Source organism: Cygnus olor, chromosome 12 (assembly GCF_009769625.2).
Source record: "Cygnus olor isolate bCygOlo1 chromosome 12, bCygOlo1.pri.v2, whole genome shotgun sequence".
Classification (NCBI taxonomy): domain Eukaryota; kingdom Metazoa; phylum Chordata; class Aves; order Anseriformes; family Anatidae; genus Cygnus; species Cygnus olor.
Genome location: NC_049180.1, coordinates 13,900,490 through 13,925,391, shown reverse-complemented (window position 1 = coordinate 13,925,391; position 24,902 = coordinate 13,900,490). Strand labels below are relative to the sequence as shown.

At 48.1% G+C, this 24,902-nt stretch overlaps 2 protein-coding genes and 2 long non-coding RNA genes across 16 annotated transcripts; 1 reads left to right on the top strand and 3 right to left on the bottom strand.

The window, feature by feature from the left end:
- Positions 1-30: 30 nt before the first annotated feature.
- FBXL8 (F-box and leucine rich repeat protein 8) lies at positions 31-6,802 on the bottom strand. 10 transcript variants are annotated; one of them, XM_040570764.1, is made up of 6 exons: positions 6,276-6,372; positions 5,939-6,095; positions 5,720-5,824; positions 4,280-4,380; positions 2,691-2,921; positions 31-2,123 (listed from the first exon to the last, which is right to left on the bottom strand). In XM_040570764.1, the coding sequence occupies exons 5-6, from the start codon at positions 2,852-2,854 to the stop codon at positions 1,148-1,150; spliced, it is 1,140 nt and encodes a 379-aa protein (XP_040426698.1). In that variant the 5' UTR covers positions 2,855-2,921; positions 4,280-4,380; positions 5,720-5,824; positions 5,939-6,095; positions 6,276-6,372; the 3' UTR covers positions 31-1,147. The 10 variants fall into 10 exon arrangements, with proteins under 10 accessions (XP_040426698.1, XP_040426699.1, XP_040426704.1 ...); XM_040570765.1 differs by lacking the exons at positions 5,939-6,095; positions 6,276-6,372 and adding an exon at positions 6,454-6,802; XM_040570770.1 differs by lacking the exons at positions 5,939-6,095; positions 6,276-6,372 and adding an exon at positions 6,479-6,615.
- TRADD (TNFRSF1A associated via death domain) lies at positions 6,734-22,868 on the top strand. Of its 4 annotated transcripts, none has more exons than XM_040570775.1 (5): positions 6,734-6,871; positions 9,210-9,450; positions 12,970-13,247; positions 14,945-15,131; positions 17,063-22,868. In XM_040570775.1, exons 2-5 carry the CDS (start codon positions 9,423-9,425, stop codon positions 17,365-17,367), a joined length of 798 nt encoding a protein of 265 aa, XP_040426709.1. In that variant the 5' UTR covers positions 6,734-6,871; positions 9,210-9,422; the 3' UTR covers positions 17,368-22,868. The 4 variants fall into 4 exon arrangements, with proteins under 4 accessions (XP_040426709.1, XP_040426708.1, XP_040426711.1 ...); XM_040570774.1 differs by having other exon boundaries at positions 6,740-6,871; positions 9,210-9,361; XM_040570777.1 differs by lacking the exon at positions 6,734-6,871 and having other exon boundaries at positions 9,224-9,361; positions 12,830-13,247.
- On the bottom strand, positions 10,983-12,846 carry LOC121076462. The gene is made up of 2 exons (XR_005823519.1): positions 12,736-12,846; positions 10,983-12,132 (listed from the first exon to the last, which is right to left on the bottom strand). It is a non-coding gene; the product is annotated as an uncharacterized LOC121076462 (long non-coding RNA).
- Positions 17,832-24,753, bottom strand: LOC121076461. Its single transcript, XR_005823518.1, has 3 exons — positions 24,620-24,753; positions 20,799-24,043; positions 17,832-20,366 (listed from the first exon to the last, which is right to left on the bottom strand). It is a non-coding gene; the product is annotated as an uncharacterized LOC121076461 (long non-coding RNA).
- Between the last annotated feature and the right edge of the window lie 149 nt (positions 24,754-24,902).

Here is a 24,902-nt window from a genome sequence, read left to right as displayed (position 1 = left end):
AGGCTGATGAAAACAGCTACACATATAATCCACCAGGCAATATAGTTTATTATTATTATTATTATTATTATTATTATTATTATTATTATTATATATTTTAGCTAGGTCTAAATAGGTGCTTGCGATGTAACTTTATGCCAGGATTATTTCAATGGAGAAACTGCTCTTCAAATAACAATTCACCAAAATCTTTGGCACAACAGGCAAACACACACACATCCGAATTCAGGTTCAAGATACCTTTGCCATTAGTTGTTGAGTGCAAGGTGGTACAAAAAATCTGTAAATGCTCTTGCTTCTCCTAAGACACATTAACAATTTAATGAAAGCAAAAGTCTTTGCAAAAGGCATTCAAATTATAACCTGGAAATCTGCATTCCTGAGAAACAGAAAGAAAGGATGGAAAAGAATATTTGCAGACTACTACTTGCCTTTTATTACTACCTTGCCAGTGTTTTTCCTTAAGTGCTTTTTTTCCTGCTTGCATCTTCTAACATAATTCACATCCTATTTAAATCCTTCCAAACTGGAGTTACCTGACGTCTGGATATTGGGTGAGCTCACGATCACAAAAATGCCAGAAGAGGAATTATCAAATTTAGGGTGGATTTTCCATCAGATGACCACAGTTTGTTGCTATAGCCCACAGAATCCACATGGCTAAGTACCCCAGTGAGCACAAAATGGCTGTACTGAAGCTGTTACTTCTTTAACTGTCCATCTAAGTAGTTGCTGGACACCTGACACAATATACTTGACTGAGGTTCTTTTAAAACTTAAAATCAAAACTAAATTTCACTGTAAAACTCCATGTAAAACTCCTCTGTAAAACTCCATGACGGATGTTTGGCATTCCTGCTATTGCTAAATAAAGAAGCAGAGAAGAAAAAAGACGTCCTCCATATTCCAATAAAGAAAAGTTTAAAATAGGCAACTCTATTTCTCTGTATAACCCTTTCTCTATCACATTTGAGTACAAATGCTCAGTCTGCTGAATGGGTGTGCATCATATTGAACAGTCAGTGATAGTGAAATAGCATGGTCGCAGCAAGCACAAGGAGCATTTTACAGTGTTTTCCTCATAGCCCTAAAGCTTCTCTCACTGTACTCCTGCAGCTCCCCACAATTTCCCCAGGAAGGCAGGAGGTCACTGAACTGTCACTGGTTTCCAGGGGTGTCGCTCCTTGGTGATCTTGAGAGTGTATTGTTTCAGGCCGGGGCAGTGTGTGAGGAACGCTTCCACCACCTCCTGGCTGACCACACAGTAGCAGTGGATCTCCAACAGCTTCTGACAGTGCCTAGCCAGATCTATTAGCGAGGAATTTAACTCCTCCGAGGACGTGGTCTGTAGTGTCAGCTTCTTTAAAGTACTGCTGTAGCTCTGGGTGACAAACCTAATCTGATTTACCATGTAAGTATAGGTGTTAAGTTGCAGCGTGCTCACAGGTATGTTCAGCTTTAGGATCCGCGGTATTTTGCAGGCAGGGACTGTATGATCAAATTCCAGGTCTACGCAGAGCTGAGGATGCTTTTGACTTACAGCAGCCCAGAGCTCTTCTGAGATGACAGGTATATATTTGTCCAGGCGCTCACAGAAAATGTCTAAATGCGTGAAAGCTGCTCTTTCTGGCTTGAGCAGTTCCAGAAATACATCATCAGACAAACTGGCGTAGTAAACCCCCAAGGCTGAGAGTCTGGGACATGCTCTGAGAACTTTCCTAATAGTGTCCGGCGCCACGTTGCATACCAGGGTGTGGTTGTTGATGAACAAACTGTGCAAGTTTGGGTTGGTGGTAGCTATGAGTTCAACAAGCTCGTCATCAAGAGTAAAGGGCATTTTTCGGAAATCAATATGCTGCAGATCTATCTGGTTTCTAGCATCACATATATTCCGTATGCTCTGTAGGATGTCCTGGCCAGAGTAGAAATAGGGGTTCTCCCCGTGGCACACGATGCACAGCTGCTGCAGTTTGTGACTCTGTTTTGCCAACAGATCTAAGATGTGCCTCACATTCTGCCGGTTGACCTCTTTGGACTGGTCAAACACAATCTTCAGGTGTTTGATTTGGCTGAGGAACTGGACCAGGCTCTGCAGCATGCTTTCCTCATCCTCTGAATCACATCTGAAAAGGTAAAACAAACTGTTAGTCACTGTGGAAGTTGAACTGAGCAAACACAGAGCAGATTCTCTCCTTTACTAGTGTTTTGGCAGGTATCAACGGATGCCTCAGAACTTTCTTCTCACTTGATGCCTAGCAAGTCACTGTGAGGCCAAACACTGAAGAAGGAGGGAGGAGGTGAGAGGAGCCAGTCTCCAAAAAGACCCATCAGAGAAGTAGCTGTCATGATGAGGATGATTATTAAATAACTTTGTTTCTTGCCATTTTTAAATAACAACTTAAAGGAACTTACCTGAGAATGTAATACTTCTCCCAACACCTAAACCATCAGCAGCATTTAAAAAAAAAAACAAAATAACACAACAGCATAACACAATTTCCTCCATTATAAAAATATGTGCTAGTTATGAACTATAATATCACACACAAGTCAAAATTAATGTCAATAATGTCACAGTCTAGGGGTGTATGTCATAGTATATGGGGTGTAAATATTCAACATGCACTGATACATAATGAGCTTGTTATTCCTGCAGAGATGCTCAGACTTCAGAAAACCGGTCATCTTACCTGATCTCTGTGAAATGCCAAACAGAGCTAGAAGAAACAGCTCTAGCCCACTGTTTGCACACCTGGAAGACTGCGTATCTGTCTTGAAGAGAAAGGTAATAGAAAATTTGGATGAGGATTTCCTCTGGGATGTAGTTCCACAGTTCTGGGACTGGAGCAAGCATTTTGCTGAGTCAGTCAAGTTTAAAAACTGGAGAAACTTCCAAAACGGCAATTAATTTTCAAATGTCCCTGTTCAAAAACAGAAAGACATGTTAGGATTTATCAAACCAACGTGACTAGATTGCAGAGAAGGTAAATACTTTTTCAAACTTGAAACTTCATCATATTTTGAAACTCAACATAAAACCAGGGAAAATTCACTGGCCAATTGTTTTACACATTTTTTTCAACCAAGCCTAGGAAGCTCTTGATACTTTTCAAGAATTAAAGATGTAAGATCAAACCTTTGGAAAAAAAAAGCTTATTTTTCCTGCAGCAAGGTTTTGCTACTCTAAGTAATAAAAATGCAAGGGAATTTTCTAGCACTGTTGCCCTGGTATTCAAAAAGCTGAGACAGATTTCTCAAACTGTAGGAGAAAAAAACAACAACAACAACAAAAAACTCTTTACAAGCAGAAGTTCTGCACAGAAAACAGCCCCACACATCCATTTTTTACTGATTGCAAAACAAAAGGCTTATAGCAGAACCCGGTAGCTTAATTACAGTGGCCCTTGCTGGAAATAAGACATGGCAGTTTGACAGAAATGTTTTATTACTGTTAATCCACTTCTTATAAATTGCATTTACACAAGTCTGACAAAGAAACGCAAATGCACATTTTGATTAACCCTTCATGTGAGCTACAAGGCAAAAGAATAAACACCTGGGACGAAGGCTGAGGTTGATGGCAATACAGAATTCTTTCATCCATCTTCTACATTTCTGCTCAAATAAAACCACCAATATGAGAGTTTTTCTCTCCTCTCATAAGGAAGCAAGGGATTTTTAAATGACAGAGCTTTACAGCCTGCAAACATTCCCCTTCCTGGGCTAGCACTGAAGATTGGGCAAGGTCCCACGACCTCACTACGAATTTTGGGCATGCCCTCTTGCTTTTGAAGGCCCAGGTCCAGGAGTCACAGCATTATCTCAGCACCACAGTTTTCATTGAACTGAAAGCCTACACTTGTAGAGATACTTTAGGCAGGGAACGAGTTGAAAAACATAAAACAAGCACAGGGCAGCGATGCAAAAAACAATGCAGAGAGAAAAAGAACTAAGTATTTTTCTAGAATTCACTGCTTTGAAGTGTGACTCATTATTTTGTGTGACAGCAGCAGCATAGCAGCTATTTTATCTTATCTACCATCGTATCAGTGACAACCCCCTTTCCACCCACCACTGAGAGCTACAGCGGCCAAATAATACAGTCCTGCTTCCTTCCTGGGAACTTGCTATCTTCTGTCATTTTCTCTGACAGTCGCCTGACAGCTTGGACCCTGCTTTTAGCTGCTTTTAATCCCTCTAATAGACATTTTCCAGAATGCTAAACCACTCCTGAAATCTCACGTGTCCAGCTCCTTTTATTTTCATGATGTATTTTTACCTAGAGCCCTTGGAGTCATGTGAAAAGACTGTGAACCTCTGAGAAAGTAGAAAAAACATTTCTGGTCACGGCAATCGTTTGGGAAAGCTTCAAAACACGGCCTGAGAGAGCAGGAAGGCAGACAGAAAGCAAAAAATAATTAGCATTATTTTAAGTAATTGCATGGCTTTCAGCGTGGTTCACGGCCTGCGGACACAGTGGCTTGACCCAGGTCCACCTTGGGCAGCTGCCCTGGTGAGGACAGCTGGGTTTGGGCCTGCTCACGTGAGCCACTGGGGTATCAGAGGTATTGGCCGCGTGAGGGAGAGGCTCTACCCACTGCTGCGTCGAGCTTCATCAGCCCTCAGCGGGCAGGGCCCAACCAAGGCGGCCCCGGCCCCAACAGGAGCAGGAGAGCGTGGGGAAGCCCCCGGCAGCCTCCTTGGAGGCCCCACAGCGAGCCTGAGCGGGAAGCAGTGTTACCTCTCCAAGCAGAGCCCGGCCTCCTCCATGCTCTGCAGCTCCCCAGCCTGCGCCCCAGAGGGAGGAGCAGAGGAGGAGATGCCAAAAATAACAGCCAAGAGGCGGCTTCCCTGCCCACAGGGTGGGAGCCGGGATGCTGCGACATGCTTTATGGGAATGCGCGCTTTAAAAGGCCTCCCTGGCTCCTATTTCAGCACCAGCTCTCCTCCTGGGGTTTAATACGCACTGCTGGGCCTGCCAGGCTTGGTGGGAGCCGACATCCTCCCCCAGCCTGGCCTTCCCCACCGAATCCCAACCCTCAAATCTTGTGCTGGCCGAGCCTCAGCCTCTCCCCTCAGCGACAGCTTCACTCCCCAGACAGGGAACCGCGGGGTGAGACTCGGAGTGCTTATCGAGCACTTTGATTTCACCACACGGGATGCTCACTCAGCACCACTCGGCAAGGGCTGGCGGAAGAGAAACTCACTATCAGCGACCCTTTCCTCTTTCACTCCTTCGGTACGCTGCACATAGGTTAACTTCAAAGAGGAAATGTTTAGGGGACAGAAATGGGTGACAGCCCCCCACAGCAGGCCACCTGGTTGTCCCCACCTGGCCCTGGGAGGCAACTCCTTCAGGACGGTCTTTTGTAGGGGAAGCTTGGGATCAGCTCCCGCTGCCATTTAACCCCGCAAACCCTTGGGTACCTGGACTCAAGCTGGCAGCAGGAAAACACCTGGCTGAGGGACTCTGGGTGCTGCCTTCCCTTGGGGACCTGAGTATCCAGGAAAGTCAGCCTGGATTAACCCCTTCTAGGATTTATTTCATGTAGATTTTTCCTTTAGCTAAGAAATGAGCTCCTAGCATTGAAATGTTGTTGTAAAATGGCATGAAAGAGGTATGTATTTTATACGTGTATACACATATTTTATATATGATAACACTTTCCCCTCGCTCAGAGGAGGACACCTACACCAGACCTGGTTAGGAGGCTCTTACCTGAGGCTGAGGATCCAAATCCAGCTCCTTGCTTTGCGTGCCACAGAACCAGGGGATTTGCACAAAAGCTGCTTTGCTCTTTGCGGAGTTCCCACAGCCAGATCCCTGCAGGAAGGAGCAAACCAGAGCGTCAGCTGAACTCAGCACTTCTATGGACCCCGCTGTCCGACCCATCCCACAGGAGACGTGAGGACCAGGCTGGTGTCCCTGCCTCCTCACCGAGCTCAGCACCACACTGCTCCGCCCCTACTAAGTGGGGTCCCAGAGGTCTCCTCTCACAAACAGTGCTGGGCTCCTCCTCATTTCTTTCGGCAGCTCTCCTCCTTCTCCCACCGTGCTCCCAGACAGCAGCGACCCACGGAGCCCGCTGGATCTGCTTGCAGCGGAAACCCCACACAGTTAATCCTGAGCAAACAGCGGTTGTTGGGGCAGCTCTAACAGGCTGTGGGGTTGCTGCCTTCCCAGCAAAATGATCCCAGGACATCTCATTAAAATGAGCTCTAGGGAAGGGAGGGGGTGAGAGCTGAACTTCCTCTGCCACTCGCTAATTACTAACCCGGCCAACCTTCCTTTTCCCGTTTACCACTCCCTCTCCTCAGCAGCATCAGGGGGGAAAGCTGAGGAGTGCCAGCCGGGACCCGCGAGCCTCAAGCCACGCTGGGGGCTCGAGCAACCGTGTCACTGCCTGCAGGACCAGGATCCCAGTCGCAGACACGGGCAGCTTTCCGAGCTACCTGAAGGGAGCCGTTTGTGCCTTACACGTCCTCGCGCACACGAGCGGCCGCAGGGTGGGCACCCTCCTGCCACCGGAACCCCCGGCCGCCCTGTGGCATCCAGCCCAGCAGCGTGAATGCGAGGGAGGCCCAGAGCCTCTCTTCTTCCCCTTCGGCTGCTGGTGGAGGCTGCTGCTGGCCTTGGCGCGGCACCAACGCTCGCTTGGGCCGCGGAGGGGCCGTAGGAAAGGGGAAAGCGCTGGTGGAACCTCGGCTGCCCTCAGGGCTTAACCCAAGGTCCCCGGCTGCCCTCAGGGCTTAGCCCCAGGCCCCCGCCCGCCATCCCGGCAGCGCTGCAGCAGCGGGCGGTGCCGTGGCCCTGCAGCAGCGCAGAGGCGGAAGCAGCGGCGCTGAGGCTGGGCGGCAGCGGCTGCAGGAGGTAAAGAAGCCGCCCGGAGCCGCTGGAGGGGATGGGGGCTGCCCTGCAGGCGGGCAGAGGGGGCTGGGGTTGGGGCCGAGCATGGCAGGGACCCCTGTGTCCCAGCTCCCAGGGATGCCCGGGCACCGGGGGAAATCGTGGCGGTATTTTTTGCCTTGACACGAAGGTGGCCCCCTCGCAGCTAGCCGTTGGCTAGCCGGCCATGCACCAGAAGTGGGCAAAAAGGGAGCTAGGAATGGGCAGGCATGGTGCTTGGGGCTTAGGGCTGGGCTTGGCAAAGCATCCTGCTATGGGGTGAGCGCTTGGCAAGCCACCCGCTGCCCCCCCAGGCTTTGGGCACGACAGCCAGGGGCCCCTTCCCGATGCTGGGCATAATTTGCAGACCTCCTGGCACTGCCTGGGTCCTTGCAGAGGGACGAGAGCCTGCCCTGGGCAGGGAAATGGGATCCGTGCTGCAGTGGTGGGAGTGGGACCAAGCCGGGTCCTGTACTCGTGTGCCCCTCGGGGCTGGCAGGGGGCACCTGGGTGGCTGCACTGGAAGAGATGATGAATTGTTCTGGGGGTTAAATTGTTTAAATATTCCCCATCTGCAGTTTTGTAAGGTGCTACTTAGCTTTCTGTTACCTTCTTTCTGTGAGATGGAAGGAGATGGGTGCCCCAGTCCCACACTTCCCTCTGTTTCGAGGTTCAGACTAGACCATCTCACATCTGTGAGATGCTTTTCTAAAAGGGCTGTGTGTCCTGGGAGACCATGACCCAGAAATACTCGCTCCCCATCCCACAGGCATTTCTTGAACTCCTGACGTTTCAGTATGAACTTCATGATTCACTGGTTATTTCCTGGAGTTTCTGAACCAGTAAAAGGCTCCATGCTGGGCTCAGTTCAAGGTTATAGTAAGGAAATGGGGTGGGTCCCCGTTTACATCCTGGTGCACTTGACATGCTGCAAAGGATGGCAATGGTTTGCAGGTCAATCTGGTGGTCAGTCCCAGTGACCAAAGATGGGGCCAACTTCACACCCACAATCTGAAGGACAGCAGGTGAGGGGGACACTGCCAGGTCACCACAACACAGCAGAAGGCAGGAAGGGATGAAGGCAGAAGGCAGGAGGGAAGGGATGCCCGTGGGGAAGCAGCTGATGGTGTGACAGAGGTGTAAGCAACTAGTCAGAAAGAGTGGGCAGGACTTAGGAACAGGGCTGAGCCGAAAGTCCCCAAATTACTTGTCACCGTGACATGCGGGAAGGGCTGGCTGCAAGCTCCACTCTGCGTGGGAGCAGCTCCTGGGGGCTTGCAGCAACCAGCTCGTGGACATGCTCAGGCAGTGTGGATGCACCAGGAAGGAGTGGTGCTGTGCCCATCTCCAGCGGTGCTGTGGCCATCCCCTGCATGCTCTCTGGCAGCCACAGCCTCAACCTGGCACTGCCGGGTGTCAGCACCGCTGAGCAGCTGCAGTTTGGGAGGTGTTTTGGTTCATCTTTGCCTTGGGAAGCAGAGCTGGGTGCAGCTGCAGCAGATGCAGCGTTGCGTTAGCTGGCCAGCAAGGGACAGGCACGATGAAGATGGAGGGCTGGATGCGCTGTTGTCCAGGAGTGTTGCTGCAAGAGGCAAATAATGGGAGAAGAATCATAAATGAGCTAGGATGTAAAATGAAAGGATATGCCTGAGTGTCCACGAGTCAAAGCTCACCAGTGCAGAGAGATCTGAGACACCTTTTTGATCTAAACTCTCAGGGAAATCAACTTTCAGTTTGCCTTCTGCAGTCTTTGGTCCCAGAGTACAGCTTGGTTGTAACCTGGCTCTGTGCTGGGGAGAAATAAGGCTGTGCGCTGATCCCTCAGGTACGCAGTTTTCCCTCCAGAGGAGCCACAAGCATGTGGCAGCAAGGGAGCTGTGGGCACTGTAGTGTATCCCTCAGCGAGGACAGCCAGGGGACCAGAACCTCTGAGTGCAGCAGGGATTCAGTTGATGGTGAACGTGCCAGAACCAGGACTGCTGGGTGCCTCTGGAGCACCCCAACCATCCTTCCTTAGCTGCGGACTGAAACTCTTTGCTTTGGAGTCTCTTTGGGCTAGAAATGAATGGGATCCAGTGGAGAATGAACTCAGAGCTTTGTGAGTTGCCAAGTCTCAATGACACCATGTCACAGTGTGCTGTGCTTTACAGAACAGCAATAAACTCCTTAAAGGTTACACTTGCTTTAACAACATTGCTGCCTCCTCTAGAAGTCAGGGTAGATCCCTGTAATCCCCTCATGCTTGTGCTTACTGCTTGCTGTATGCACCTGGTGTCAGGCCATTGTCCCTATGGTCTCTCAGCTCAGCTGTGTGATTTTGTAGGGTGCTGAAGATGGCAGGCAGCTCGGCTCCCTGGATTGGCAGCGCTTACCTCTTCCTGCAGTCAACGTGCAAGACTATCGCTCTGCCATCTCTCTATGAAAGCTCCCAGAAGAAACCCAGCGTATTCAAGGCACTGAAGCTGGCATTAGCAGGTACCCGTCCTCTCTGATACCTTGGCAGACTGACCATCTCGTCTCTTCACGTAGCAATGCCATGCCTTTCTTTAATCTCACACACACGGGTAAGGAAATCTGTTGCCAGATTGAGGGGAGCACTGAGGTTTGGGCTGGGATTTGAATTTGGACACACAACGGGATATAAAACTTTTGCTGTCATTCATGCTAACGTATCTTCCTTGCAAATGAGATGGGCTACCAGCATGGCCAGCTATTGCCCTCCAGCTGGTGAACCCATTGCTGCTGTAGCACTTGGGCGTGTTCAGCTCTGTGCCCATTTCCTGGAGTTATTAATCTGTCTAGATGGGCTGTAGTCAGGAGAAGGTTTCTTCTTTTGGCTACGGTGTAATTCTGTAGGTCTCACCTCAGCTTATCTCAGGATTCTGCATCAGCCATGGACTGTCCTTGTTTATTCTTTAGGAGGCTACAAAGGAGACTCTCCGAGGATTTACAGTCTATGTTTCAGAGATTTCTGCTTTCATGCAGAGCAGTCTCACACAGTCTGTTTGCTGGTGAGCCAGAGAGCGAGCAGGAGATGAACTGACAAAAAGAGGAAAGAGATTCGTTATCAGCAGCACTGCGGGGCTTAGCATCTATCTTGATGCTCAGAAACATCTGCCAGCGCTGTGCTCAGGTGCCCACGCCGCATGCGGGGGCAGCCAAGTCAGGAAGGAAAACACAGTTACGCAGAGGGGCTGGCATCTCCCTTCACAGCAGGACTCTGGTTTGCAGGTGACCCCAAACTGAGGGCACGAGATGATATGCTCAAGGACATGGCTGCCATTCAGGGAGACCTGGACAGGCTGGGGTAATGGGGCACCAGGGACCTCATGAAATTCATAAGGACTCTGGTCCTGAGAAGGACTCTGGTCCCTGAGAAGGAAGAACCCCAGCAGCAGAACAGGCTGGGGACGGACTGGCTGGAGAGCAGCTCTGCTGAAAAGGGCCTGGGGGTCTCTGTAGATAGCAAGCTGAACGTGAACCCTGCCAACAAAGAAGGCCAACAGTAATAAGGGAGGTGATTATCTCCCCTACTTAGCACTCATTAGACCACATCTAGAATACCGCACTGTTTTGGGCCCTGCAGGACAAGAAGGACACTGGGAAAATGGAGCAAGTTCCCCAGAAGGCCACCAAGATGCTTGGTGGTTGCAGTGCTTGCCAGGTGAGGAGATGCTGAGGGAGCTGGACTTGTTCAGCCTGGAGAAGAGAAGGATTCAGGGGGACCTACCACCAGCCTTCTCATATCTACAGGGAGGGAGTGCCACACTCTCTGTGGTGGTGCATGGGAGATGAGAGACAACAGGCATAAACTGAAAGAAGGAAGGCAGACCCTCGATATAAGGACCAACATTTTCCCCTCAAGGACAGTTAAGAAGTCCCCCTGAGCAACTGTGCATTCTCCGTCCTTGGGGGGTTTCAAAACTGGAATGGATAAAGCCCTGAGCAGCTTGGTCTGACCTCAGGGCTGACCCTGCTTCGCAAAGGAGGTTGGGCTAGAGACTTGCTGGGCTTCCTTCCAGCTTGAACTGTCCTGTGAATTATCCTGCTTTCTGAATGTTTATTTAAACACATTTATGTGGGAGAGGAGAAGATCGCAATTGGTATGAAAAAATCTTTAATTTCTGCTAGAGAAACACGATTTTTTCTTTGAGAAGCCTACTTTTTAAATGAGTGATAGCCAGCAGAAGTTCTTTTCTGATATAAACAACCACAATTACATTAACTTCAACTGTACTTAACAGTATTTACATCAAAAAAGGCCTTGAGATGCAGATGGCAATGAAAATATGTTTCTGTATCTACCCTTGCACCAATCTGACTGCAGACTAATTTGAAGAGTTTATCATATTTACCTAGAACAGCTCTCACAGTGCTCTTTACCTGTCATACGGTTGAGCCTATATTGATTAGTTGGGTTTGTGCAGCTATCCTGTAATTTCTTCTGGCAGTCATCAGTCTAGCAAAGTTGGCTAGTTTATCCAGTACAGCCCAGCTCGTCTTGCAGCTTGATCCCAAGATATCAAACAGCAGGGAGCTCGACACAGTTGTCCAGTTAGGCTCGATTTATGCCTGCTTCGTTTCACTGGAATGTGAATCTGCTCATACATTTTAAGGAAAGCCCACAAAAATGTTAAATGCTACCATGCTCATTCAGACCTAAAAAAGACATGAAATCTGAAGCTGTTAGAAGTTTCGTGAAGAAATGAGTGCAAAATCCTCTCTCTTTTGAAATAGCTGTCTTGTACACCATTCATAAAGGTTTCCATGTCTGTACAGCTTTTCCCTCCCCAGCCCTCTTGCCCTGTACATAAGCTTTTGTTTGATCAGCACTTACAAAAAAAAAAAAAAGCATGAAGGAACCAATAAAAACAAAAGGACATTTCTGATCAGCAATTACAATCGGAATTAAAATCTCTCTCCTAGGTGCAGAGTCCCAGTCACACATCTAGCCCAAACTAAAACTTCTGATGCAACCAGCCCTGTGTAAACCCCGTAAAGCCACCATTAGCACAGACTTTTAAATGCCAGGTCACTTGTCCCAGCCGACGCAGAGCACGCAGGTCTGCTTTGCCTTAAGTCTCCCCTGGGCACATCTAAATAATGCCTTAATGTGTGGTTTAGAAATACCTGACATATTGCCAGTCTGCGCTGATACAGCCATACTGCCCTGTGCAATGACAGGACAGGAGGTTAATTCAGGTCTGGAAGTGGTACAGCCACAGCCAGCCTCCCACGGGACTCTGCTAAAAAAAAAAGAGAAAAACACATACTTTAAACTTTCATCATCAGCATATAAAATCCCTGTGGAGACAAGGTCAGTGTACAAGGCTAATCAAAGTTAAACTTTGCTGGGAGAAGGAAGGACAAAGCCCTGACCTCTCTCTCTCATCCATGTCTCTCATGCTCCCCCTGCACTAATGTTAGAGGGTGCAACCCTGCCTTTTCCTTGCTGACATTTTACCATGAATTAATTCTCTGTGCGAAGAGGCTAAGCTAGTCAAGGTCCACTCTCAAGCAGCCAAAATTCTTGTGGCTGGGTCTGTCATGTGTAGCTGGGTCTGTCATTTGCTATTTGCGAGATGCATTGAAGGCTCCGAGCCAGACAGAAGCTACCTCATGTTACAGGAGTGGGGAAGATACACTAGGTCTCTTTCCAGAACCTTCATCATTGCACACAACTCCAGTCACAGGGACTGGAATCTGGCTCAGCACTGAGCTGAACTGTTCATTTTCATCTGTAAGATGCACACCTCTGTTGTGCTACCTGTTTAGTGTAGCCATTTCTGTCCTAGCAATGGAAACTTGAACTTAAAAACTCCCCCAATAGACTGTTTTGGGATAATTACCTGGACTGTAGCACCAGCTGAACACCATAGTTCAGGGGATTTGTGGTAGCAGAGCAGCAAAAACTTAATCCTTTCCTCTTGGTTTTGCATACAGGTTTTCCATCCCCAAGGACTTTATCACGGAGAGAAGACGATTCGAAAGCTACTCCATTGCAGGCTTGGTGGTGGATGGGAGTGGGTCTGGGTTGTCTGTCTCATGCCTGGATAGTGACTCTGCTCGCTTCTCCCTGCCAGACTCCACCGGCAGCGTGAATGGTGTGGACATGCTCAAAGTGCACTGCAGCCACCCGCACCTGATAGTGCAGCTCAAGTTCTGCAAGCAGGAGAACTGCCGCCGCTTCCTGCAGAGCTACCGGGAAGGAGTGCTCCAGGAGTCCCTGCAGAACCACCTCCAGCTCTCCCTGGCCATGACCACGGTGCCTCTAGAGATGGAGCTGAAGGCTGGCAACGAGCACCTCGACAACATGCTGAAGGATGAGGATCGCTGCCTGGAGTGCATCTACAGAGAAAAGGTGAATGGGAGAGGGAGGGAAGCAAAGCAGCAATGAGTAGCACAGGATGCAAGAAGGGGGTTGCAAATCCTGCTCTGCTGCAGCATGCTGGGCTGTTGAATTCTCCACCCTTCAGCTCTCAGCTGTACTATGCAGAAACAGCTCTGCCCTTCCCCAGAAATGATCTGTGCACTTACCTGGAAGGGCCATAGCATTACCTAAATTGGCCAACAGTGATTCTGCTAAACCACTGCGGTCTCTGTGTGGCTCAGCTAGTGCGGCTGTTATCACCACTCAGATGAGGAATTGGAGAAGGCACAACGTGTCTCGACACACCTGTGAGGCTGGCAGAGAGGAGAGCAGTCCTGTGTGGAGCAATCGCTGCCCAGCACCTTCCTCCCCCACCTTGCACACCTCCTCCTCTGAGCAGCAGTGGCAACTGCTCCTAGAAATGAGCACGATTGCAGACGCTCTGCACGTTGCACCAAGGGCTTGTGACAGAGCGGGGACAGGCAGCATCTGCTGCCAGCAGGAAGGCTGCCCTTCTGAGGGCGATGTCTCTCTCTCAGCGATGACGTCTAACATCTTGCTCATCTCATGCTTTGGCACTGGCACGCTAATCCTGCTAGCAAGAACAATGGGATCTTGTCATTTCACCACAAAACCAAGGCACTTGATGTGATTAAACTCCTTGCCTTTCTCCTCTCCTTTTTTATTTCCCACCTGAAACTAGCAATACCTGACAGCTCTGGTTCCCTCTCGATGATCCCCAGAAATAGGTGGTCACCGACTCCTTGGGACGATTAGGCACAAAAGGGTGTTTTGACAGGGTGCTTTTCTGCAGGCACGGAGATGAAATGCAAACCATTCAGCCCAGGACCAAACACATATCACAAACCCTGTTAAGTTCTACTTGCTGCTCCCTTCCTCTGCTGAATTAGCTGACTGGAAAAAGAGATGGGCTTATTTTGTTCCCCACAACTGACTGTCTGACCACTGCCTAACAGCAGAGCAGTGAGAAAGATCAGTCACTGGCTGGGTGCAGTGCTGGGAACCAACCTCTTGTACGTGAGCTAAACACTGAACCGAGTCACAGCACTCACCCACTTTGACTCTTCCCATGTGCTTTGACTTATTTCTTTGTCCTCTTTCTCCTGTCTTGACCTCTTTGGAGGTCAGATTATTTTGGAGGTCTTGGTTAGCAAGAAAAATTGGCTTGCAGAGGATGTAGAAAGTGCTAGGAACAACAAAACTTATGTAATGGAGGGGCAGGCAGAGAGAAAGGGAGTAGCAGGAGCTGCCTGCTTTGGTGGCCATGAGCTGTTAGATCAGGCCACCCTATTCTGAGGGTCTGACCCTCATGTGAAGTAAATCAGAGAAGCCCCACCACCTGTGGTACACTCTGTTTCTTGCAGGGGGCTGCTGAAAATAAACCCAACCTAGGAGCAGTTCAGTGCAACCTGTGAGCAGTGAGAAACGCAGGGGAGATTGCCTATTTCATATCCCATTACAGATTCAAATTCACACATTTATGGCCAGAACTCCATTAGATTATCTCACTCGATTCCCAGTTTACAACCCAAGCTGTAGCCATCTCACTGCTCCTCTCTTAACACCATCACCTTAAGCCGCGCTGACGAGGTGCCTTCCAGCCAAACCCCGATGGCTTTGCACGGTGGCGATCCTGGCCCCAACCACTGACGCTGTTTGCGTTACAGCCTGACCGCCTGCGGGATGAGGAGATCACTGAGCTCGAGGAGTATCTGAAGAGCCTGATCCTTCACCAGAACATCAACAACAACCTGCCTGCAAAGGACTGCGCATCTCTGAACTCCCCGTCTCTACCTTCCCAAGGCAGCTCTCCTTCCCCACAAGTCACCTTCCTCTTTCAGGGACAACAGTTTGGTGAGTGGCTGGGACTGAGCCAGAGAGCCCTCAGTCTTCCCTGCCACAAGGCGAAAAGGGAGGATGAATGTTCATATAGGGGTCTACCTCAGGTAAATCAAGGATCTGCAGCACCCTGTAAGGAAGGAGGTGGAATAGTACTAAGATATTGCCATACACCTCAGCACTTTTCTTCCTGGGGTGACTCAGAGCCAGATGCTTCAGAGTCTGTGTCCCTTTCCAGCTCCCTCACATTTTAAAGCTCCTTAATACTGAAACACGAATTACAGAGTAGTTTTCTTTCCCTCCACATCACTCGGTCGAGGTGAGTCAACAGCACAGAGTTGGATCAGACTGGGAAGGCTGCTACAGAAGTCACCAGCCCCGCTTTCAGCTGGGACTGCTTAGCTCAGGCTCTGTGAGGCACACCGTCTGTCTGTCTGCCTCTGGTGTCTGTCCACTGTAGACAGCTTTGAGATAGTCTCACACAGAAATTTTAGCTTGAGATCACCTATTTTTTTTCTGAGTATGTTTAAACTGTTGTTGTGGTTTAGCCCGGCTGGCAGTCAAACACCACACAGCCGTTCGCTCACCCTCCCCCCTCCCTCTCCGGGATGGGGGAGAGAAACGGGAAAGTGAAGTCTGTGAGTTGAGATAAAGACAGTTTATTAAGACAGGGAAAAGAATAACAACAACAATAATAATAATAATAGTATTAATAGTAATAATGTGTACGAAATAAGTGATGCACAATGCAATTGCTCAGCACCCGTTGACCGATGCCCAGCCTATCCCCGAGCAGCCGGCCCCCCCTCCACCCCGGCTAGCTACCCCTATATATTGTTCAGCATGACGTCAGATGGTATGGAATACCCCTTTGGCCAGTTTGGGTCAGCTGTCCTGGGTCTGTCCCCTCCCAGCTCCTGCTGCACCCCTAGCCTGCTCGCTAGCAGGACAGAGAGAGGCTGAAAAGTCCTTGGCTTGGTGTAAGCACCACTCTACAACAATTAAAACATCAGCATGTTATCAGCGCTCTTCTCATTCTAATCCAAAACATAGCACCCTGCCAGCTACTAGGAGGAAAATTAACTCTGTCCTAACTGAAACCAGGACAACTGTGTATACAGCTTCCAGTGTTAAACAGCTGAGCTCCTGGTCTCTGTTTCAGTATTTTAAGGATGCTTAGGTAGGGAAGGGGGCCTTGGTCAGAAATGCCTGGCTGAGTCGTTTTTGAAAGGCTGAAACAAATAAAGAGGATGAACAAATAAAGAGGATTTCCATTACAGAAGAGCGACCTCTGGCAAACTACAAGGCATTTTCATTCCAGGGGAGAAAAAGAGAAAATAGACCGTGACAAGTTTGTGGGGTGGGGACAAGCCCGCATGCCCTGATATCATGGAAAGACTTCAGAAGGAGAAAGACCTGAGCCAGGCAGGGAGCCCAGGGGTGCCAGGGCAGATGGCTGGGAGCAGGTAAGTTGCCACCCACGCCACACCACTGTCCCTAGGGATCACAGACTAAAAGTGGAGATCGGTGTGAACAGCGTCTTGCTTCCCGCCTGCTCTCTGCACAAGTACTGCAGGGCGTCCCAGGGGACCTTGAGGGGACACGTCCAGCTCATACATGCTGAGCAGGGAGACTACGTGGGGAGACTGACTCAGGTTTATTCTCCCTTTCCAGCAGAGGAGGATTGCTGTCTGAGTGCACAAGCCCCTGCCCATGGTGAGCTGGTCCCTTTAGCCTCCCTGCTGTCACTTCTGCTCCCAACTCAGTGCTCTCCTGGTGTTAAAACACCAGTGGACAAGCAGAGCAGCTCCACAGCTGTTTAATAACATGCTGCATCCTTAACACACTCCCTGCTCCACCAAAAAACGAGTAAACCTTGGGCAGGCCCTGGCTACATCACATCAGCCATGAAACCTTATATTTTATCTGCCGTCTGTTCCTTTCAGCCAACAGAACACTCACCCCAGACGACCACCAGAAATTTGCCAAGCTTGTGTCCAAGAAATGGAAGCAAGTGGGTCGCTCTTTGCAGAGGAACTGCCGGGCCCTGCGAGATCCTGTCATCGATAACCTGGCCCTTGAGTACGACCGAGAGGGACTTTATGAACAAGCCTATCAGCTGCTGCTCAGATTTATCCAGTCAGAGGGGAAGAAGGCCACAATAGCGCGACTGATCGCAGCCCTGGAAGAAAATGGTCTCACCAGCTTGGCCGAGGAGCTCTTGGGCCTCCATTCCCATGAGGACTCCTAGAGCCCAAAGGGCAGTGGCATTGTTGAGGGCTTCCTTGCTTTAGCTAGTGTCTGAGACTGCTGCCAGTGTCTGGGAATGTAAAGCCCTGAAAATCACCACAGGTTTCTGTGTCGGTGGCAGTGCCATGGAGGAGAGGTTCTGTGCTCACAGAGGCCAGCACAAAGCTCTGACGTTCCTTATTTCACTCTGTTTCCAGAAGTCAACTACCTTCCTATGAACTGGTGAGAGAGGCTTTCAGCCTGACTTCCTTCCTTCACAGTGAAGCAGCCAGACAAGTTAAAGGGCCCGAGGGGAGGAAAAGGAGAAAAGCAAGGAAGGCATCTCAGAGAATTCCTATGGGAAGCAGACACCATTGGTGTTTTTCAGATGTGGCCCAGGGCCATCACCTGGAGGGCTGCAATATATATATATTTTTATATTGAAGACATTTATGCCCTCAGGCATGACACTGAGTAAAGACAAAGGAAAAGTCTTTTTTTTTAATCATTTTCCTTCTTTGCTCTTCAAACAAGGAACATCGGTGGCACGTGCATCTGTCCCCAGCACAGCTCCTTCCCACATCTCGCCACCTGAAGATTCGCCTTTACCTGGGACAGTTGTAATCTTCCACAGGACACAATATCACTGCTGTAGAACACATTTCTGGCACTGAACAAGCAATATGGATAAGCTTAAATTCAGAAAACGATTCCCAGTTCCTTCTGGACTGTGGTGAACAATAATATATTGACTAGATCGCATTCAGCTCTTCCCACCAATCTGAAGAAGCCTGCATCTGTGAAAAGGAAAACACAGCGTTGGAAGAAAAATACACAGTCCTTCAGTCAGCAAGTTCCCTATGGGCTGCAGATTGGAACTGCTCTTCTACAGTGTGTTGCAGCATCAAATACCACCCTGAGCCCAGCCCACAGAGCTGAGCAAGCCCCTCTGACCAGCTGGCTGCCAGTGCCTTCACTCACTTCTTAAAAACCTGCCCTCAGCCTGCTGAGTTCACCAGAGGGGATTGCTTGCTCCTCATGTGTCCCAAGGGTCAGGATTTGCACCGAGTGTTTCCCTGACGCGTTGTCACTGTGTGACAATTGGGCATCAGCTCCTGGGCCTGGATTTACCTGCCCTGCTTTTGAGGGGAAAATATTGCTTACCAGAGAAGGCACCCAAAACCCAGGGCCGACTTATGCCTTCAGTTCCAGCGAGATAAGCCTGCTCTCTCCTGGTGTGTTGATGCAGACTGCAACAGAGCAGAGTTTTACCTTTGCCTATAAGAAAGCACAGAGCAAAAAGTTTCTAGTGTGACATGGTTCCCATGAAGCACAGCAAACAGCCTGACTACCTTTGACATATTCCTTATGCTTTCCTGATATGTTTTTTTTTTTTTTTTTTATACGTTTCTGTTAATTCTCTCCCTCTTTGGTCTTCCCAGCCATGGGAACAACCAGTGGAAGTTATGTCAGGTGTAGAAAGTGGCTCTGCCAGCACATGCAAAGCCTGTGCATACACACAAGTATCAGGCCACTGGCAGTCAAGACAGCACCAGCTTTCAGATAGACAAGACCTGCCTTGTCTAACTCACCTCTTAATCATTCGCTGGAGTCAAAGCTGTGATTTAGTAAAGAGAAAAGCAAACTTGGATTCAGGTGTGGGCTCAGATCTGAGCTCATGGGGCTGGTGTTGCTCCCTTACCTTCTCCGAAATGCATGCTGAGAGCATCAGCCCACTGAAGACTCACATCAGCAGGATTTAGATGACCAGCTTCTATCCAGTCTGGGTCCGCATGCTTCAAACAACCTGAGCATAACCTGAGGAACCTGGCATTTGTCTGCAGGTTTTGGATCCCCAAGGTTACATACACTGTGTAGAAAGGAAATGGAAGGGGTCAGAGAAGGGGAGAAGGTTTTCAGGGTGTCAATCCGTTTCCATCTTGCCCTTAGCTTCAAAGAAAGCAGGACTTCATGCAGACACCATTTCTACAAAGACTGTAACCCCGTGGCATTTTATTAAGTCATTGTAAGTTAGTGTTGCTGCAGCCTCATCTTCCCCATTCCCGCTGTGTCCTGTCCTCTCCCTTCCAGCAGTACCAGTGCTCCCCCCAAAAGGAAGCAAGTGCCGCTGCCAGGTTTCAGTTAGGGACCAGCACAGTGATGCTGAACCTTCATTAGTTTAGGCTGCTATGGAACCCTACCTCAAAGCAGGTAGCTTGCCCTGGCTGGGAAACTCTGTTTGGCAGCAACCCAGCCAGCCAATGGTATGAACAAAAAAAGAACTCCTCCCCCCGAAACCAAACCAAACCAAACAACAACAATAAAACCAACAACTTTAACACAAAGACACATCAGAAACTTGAAAAACACTTTAAAGGGCAAGTGGATTTGCTCTTGATTTTGCAAAAAATGTTTTTAGAGAACAAGATCGTATGCACAGCCTGCTGTCTCACTTTTAACGACTCTTTCTAAGCTTGCAGTCTACAGCTATTCATATGCACATTTATATACAGTTGTAAGGCAGCGACCCACTGGTGTGAGCTGCTGGCTTTTATATCATCTGTTAATGCTCAAAATGAGAGTTATTCTTCAGCATCTATTTAAAGTCCAAAAACTTGCTTTGCTGCTATTGCTGTATTACAGAGGACTAAGCATGAATGCTCTTTTTTTCTTCTTAATGCAAACCTTGTGCATTTTATTACTCTGCAAGCACTTGGCATATGCGTTTCCTCTTACTCACAGATTCCCTCCCAAAAGTGCCATTAAGTGCTGGAGCTCCTGGCAACCTTTCTGGAATATCATCATCTCTAACAGCATTCACAGGTACCTTCATTGCAGAGATGCAAAGGAAAAGAGTTTTCCACTGATATTCCATAGTGGAATTGTGCTGAGCACGTGGCATGGTTTAGGACCCTTAGCAGGGGCTGTTTCATACTTTCTTTTCAGTGAGCAGTCATCATTATCAGCCATACGTTAGATGCTACGTAAGCTTGATTCTGGTCTCAGGCAGAGTCCTTCCTGCTAAAAGAGATGGTTTTTATTCAGTATTATTCGGCACAAGCATAGATAAATACAATTTTCACAAGTGCCTTCTGATGAAATGGATAAATTTGATCGCAAATACCTAGTGTTGTTTGCATTGATTTGACATTTTGTTATGGCTTGACTCTGAACTTAACGTCTGTTTAATCCAGAAGACTGGACTGCTTTACACCACAGTGCCTGCACAAAGGATCTTACACCACGCAGGATAGGAAGAAGCACTCACAAACAAAAAAAGATTAGCAGAGATTTGTCGAAGAAATTAGAAGCACGTCTTCTTTACCTCTGATAGCAAAGCAATGTGCAGAACTGGAGAAAGAGTTAAATGCTGAGGATTACTGGCTACTACACCAGGAAACTCAGTGCTTAATGCTGGACCCAAGGGCTCTAATAAGCATCCCAGGTGGCTACCTGGCTGCCAGGCTGTTGAAAGAGGAGCGCACTCGTGCAGACCACATTTCCCATCTCGATTATTTTCCTTCTTGTCTACTGTGTGAGATAAGCTATGAGCAGTGCTGCAGCTGAATTTGACCTCATCCCATAACAGCTCTTCTCTATGTATTGAGATGTGCCTGAAAAAAATATTAGGTGGTGGGGAGGAAGCAGAATTGAACATGCATCAAACCAGCACACAACATTAAAAGCAAATAAAGATATTAATCGGTTCTACATAAAAAAAATGAAATAGACAAAATGTAAAACAAACAGCAGAAACCAGGCCAAAACACGCTCACAGGAAGGAATCCAAGAGGGCTTTTTTGTGGTAGAGATTGTTTTTGTAGCTTTAGCAGTGTTTCACATTTGAAGGAGGCTCCTTTCAGTCTGCCAGAAGGAATAAAAGATGCATCCAAAGGAGAATTTGAATGACTTGTTTTGGCATAGCTGAGCTAGCGTTCAACTGGACAGGAAGGAGAGTGAAAGTCAAAGTGCTCACCGCATAGACTTTGATATGAGGTTTCTGATAAAGAAAACTCAGAGAACACCTTGATCCAAAATTGTCACAAAAAAAAAAAACAACATCAGAGTGCACTGGAGGGCAGAGTCAGTAAAACATTAGCCCTCTTAGATGCCTGTTAAAAACACCATGGATTTTCATTTACCTGCTGAGGATGACGATGCACAATCACAGCAGATTAATCAAGAGGGGTAGAGAAGGTGCTCACTCCTAGCAGTTTCAGTTCTCATATGCCACAACTGCTTGCAGCGGACGAGTTGACTCGAAAACAAGGAAAGGGTTTCAGCATTATTGATCGGAAGCACTTAAAAATCATGAGCCAGAACTTAAAGAAATCATAAAATTTACTTCCAGATTTTCGCAGCAAGTCAAATTAAAAATGAATGTCAAGTGACAGCTTGTAGCAATGCTTTCCAGGTTTCTGTTTTCAGTTTCAGCCCTACAGTCGAAGAGAGATACATGGATTATTTTTAATGCAGAATGGGATGCTGATGTCAGAGCACTGCAGGTTACTGAGCTTTATGAAAAAATGTGACTCTTCAAGTAAAACAGAATTTGCTGGAGTTTCATAGCTAGGAAGTCTCAGAACTGTCTCTGTTTCAAGATTTGGGGGAAACTGAGGCAGAAAACTTTGCACCACTGTCAAGATATAGAAACCATTAAGGCCAAAGAGTGTGTAGGCTGAGGGAAAATAATACTTGTTCAGAGAAGTCATAGGTGCTTGGTGTTGAAGATGCTCCAGGCAAAGATTTTTTTCCCAGTGTGAGGAAATTGTGCTTTTTTCCTTACTGGTTAATTTTGCCATTCACTTCAAAATCCTCTTCAGCACTGAGAAGACATCCTGCTGCCTGGGTGACCGTGTTGTCTCACCTCTGCCATTTCCACAGGTACCTTAGTGCCACCCCTGAGTTGCACCACAGCAGCTCCCCACCGACTCAGAACCTAAAGTAGCTCATGCAGCATCATGGAGCTCCAAATTCAATTACTTAAACTCAAAATTTTGGTATAGCTGTGAACTTCTGCTATTGTACACCCAAAACCAAGGGAATACTAGAATGGATTTCTTCAGTCTGACCCACATTGGAGTGGATAAATGGAACTGGTGAAGTACGCTGCTTTTTGCTGGCTGAGGGTCTGGCCGTTTGTCTTTTGCACAGAGATGGGCCCAATTGGTGAGGCAATTTAAGGCCTGGAGTCAAAAAATTATATATTTTTCTTCTCTGGATTTAACTGGGCTTGAACTTTTAAAGCCAGTGAAGGGATTTGGCCATACATCTCTGAAATCAGTAGGAGATGCGTGGTTAAGTCCCTTAGTCATCAGCGGAAAAATCCTTTGCTGACCTTCTAATTCCAAATTTCCGTGATATTCAGCATCAGATCTGGATCAGCCATCTCCAGCTCTGGGCTGTGATGCCATGTATACTCAGGTCTAAAGCATTCGACCTCCACGGTATTGTCTTTTATAGAAGAAAGCACTTTGGTCTATTTTTTTCCATTCTCTTTTATAAATAAACATATAGTTTTGATGAAAAGAGCCTTGGAAACTTTCTTTTCTAACACTTAATGGAGTCATAAAAAGAAAGGGGGTCGCTAAAGTTCTGACCACGTCAGGTATCATCAGCTGTCTGAGGAGCATCCAGCTGAAGCTGCTGGGTGCACAATAGGGTCCTGCCTAAAGTCACACGTTTCTAGGGACACCCCAAGGCTGGTGGCCCACCTACAAGTTCATGGCTCCGATTTCAAGTCAAAACCAAGCTAATCCACCGTGTTTTTTCAGTTTCCAGCTAGTGCTTAGATGAAGCTTTTCAGCAAATACAGCCAGGAGGGGAGTTCTGTCCCAAACCTGACGTGCGGCGGAAGTCCCCGTGTTTCTTTCAGTGCCATTATGTCCCTGGGGCTCCTCCAAGCCCACACCATCACTGTAATCCCACTGTAATCCTCGCTCTTAGTGAGCTTTCTCACAAGTTGCCAGCCCTGTGGGTGGGGAGGCAACGAACTTGGACTTCACGTGTTCTCCAGTGGGTTTGCACAGGAAGCTGCTGGCTGACCCGACAGCTGAACTCAGGGAAATTCCTTCTGCTACAAACTCGAACAGAGCACTATTTCACCCTAAAACACTTAAGGCAGTATTTTAATCATGAGATCAGCCCTTCTTTAATTACAACGCTGTACCCCAACTGCATGGCTTGGCACCTCCGGGAATATGACACTATAGGGGGTGGGAAGACATCTGGTACGTGGTGCACTTAATGAACACAACACCACGTGAAAAGGGCAGGAAGTCCCAAAACCTGGGGGGGGGAACGCGGTGGAAACAGGCTGTGAGAGCCCGATGGTTTGAAGGAACGGTTCCCCTGGCTCCACAGCTCTGAGCAAAGGAGGACAGCCCTTACCTCTGTGACTGTCACAAAGGGGAGGGATGGAAAACAGCCCAGGGCTGCTGCTACAGAGGAGACTGAGAAATCTACCTTGAGCTGGCGCAGGGAAAGTGCAAACGTGTGTAACATTTATGGCCGAGGTTTCTCATCAGCTGCGTTACTCAGCAAGGAGCAGCTACGTGTCAAACAGCTGCAGATCAGGAGGAAATAGCTTTCCCAGCCTGGAGCACCCACATGCAGGGTCTGAGGTTTGCTCTCCGGAAACTTGTTCACATCGTGGCTTTTCCCAGTGACATCGTGTTCAATAAAGCAAAACATGTGAGCTGGAATTAAAAAAAATTCAGACACTTATAAAAAAAACATTATTACATTAAGTTTGAAAAACCGTCAGGTAACTGTGAAAACAACCAAGTAGATCAAAACCCGTTTTTATGACAAGTTTGGTGTAAATGAAAAACTTAGCATACTAAAGGGGCTGTTATCTGGAAGAGGAAGAAGGGCTGGTGCTTCCATTGCAGAGAAACCAAGAGATAGGGAATAGTGCAAATGTAGTCAGATTGGTAGCGACGGCCATTTACATTTGGCTCCAAATAAAATTTTGTATTGAAGTAATTCAAATTAATTGAAAAAAAAAAAAAAAAAAGAAAGTGGGGTTTTTCGTTCAGTGTTTTGGGAGCAACCCTCACATCTCTCTTCAGCCTCCACACCTCCCGTTGCTTTCCTACTAGAAGGAAGAAACAACCCCAACGTGGATTTTCCTTCTGACCTGAACCAAACCTCAATTTCTAATTTTGAGCCTTTACCAAGTAAATAATCACAATGGGATTAAAAATTTTAAAACGCCAAATTACAAAAGAAAAAAAATGACAACAAAACTATTATTAGAATAAAAAACCTACCCATTTTTCTGGTTGTTTTAAGGAGTAAAAGAGAGGAATTACTGGGAGCCCCCAGCCCGGCACCACGTCCGATCCCTCTCCGTCCGTGCCGTGGGGCTGGAGGACATCCATGCTCCCCAGGCCACGTCACGTGTCGGCGCTGGAACCAGCCCCAGCTCCTTCCCCGGCGCTCTCGCTCCATCGCCCCGCGACGCTCAGCCGGTGCCAGTGGGGAGGGAGCCCCGTGGGCTGAGCCCCCGCTGGCCCCACACACGCGTGGGGAGCCGTAGGGGCTTTTCGGGTG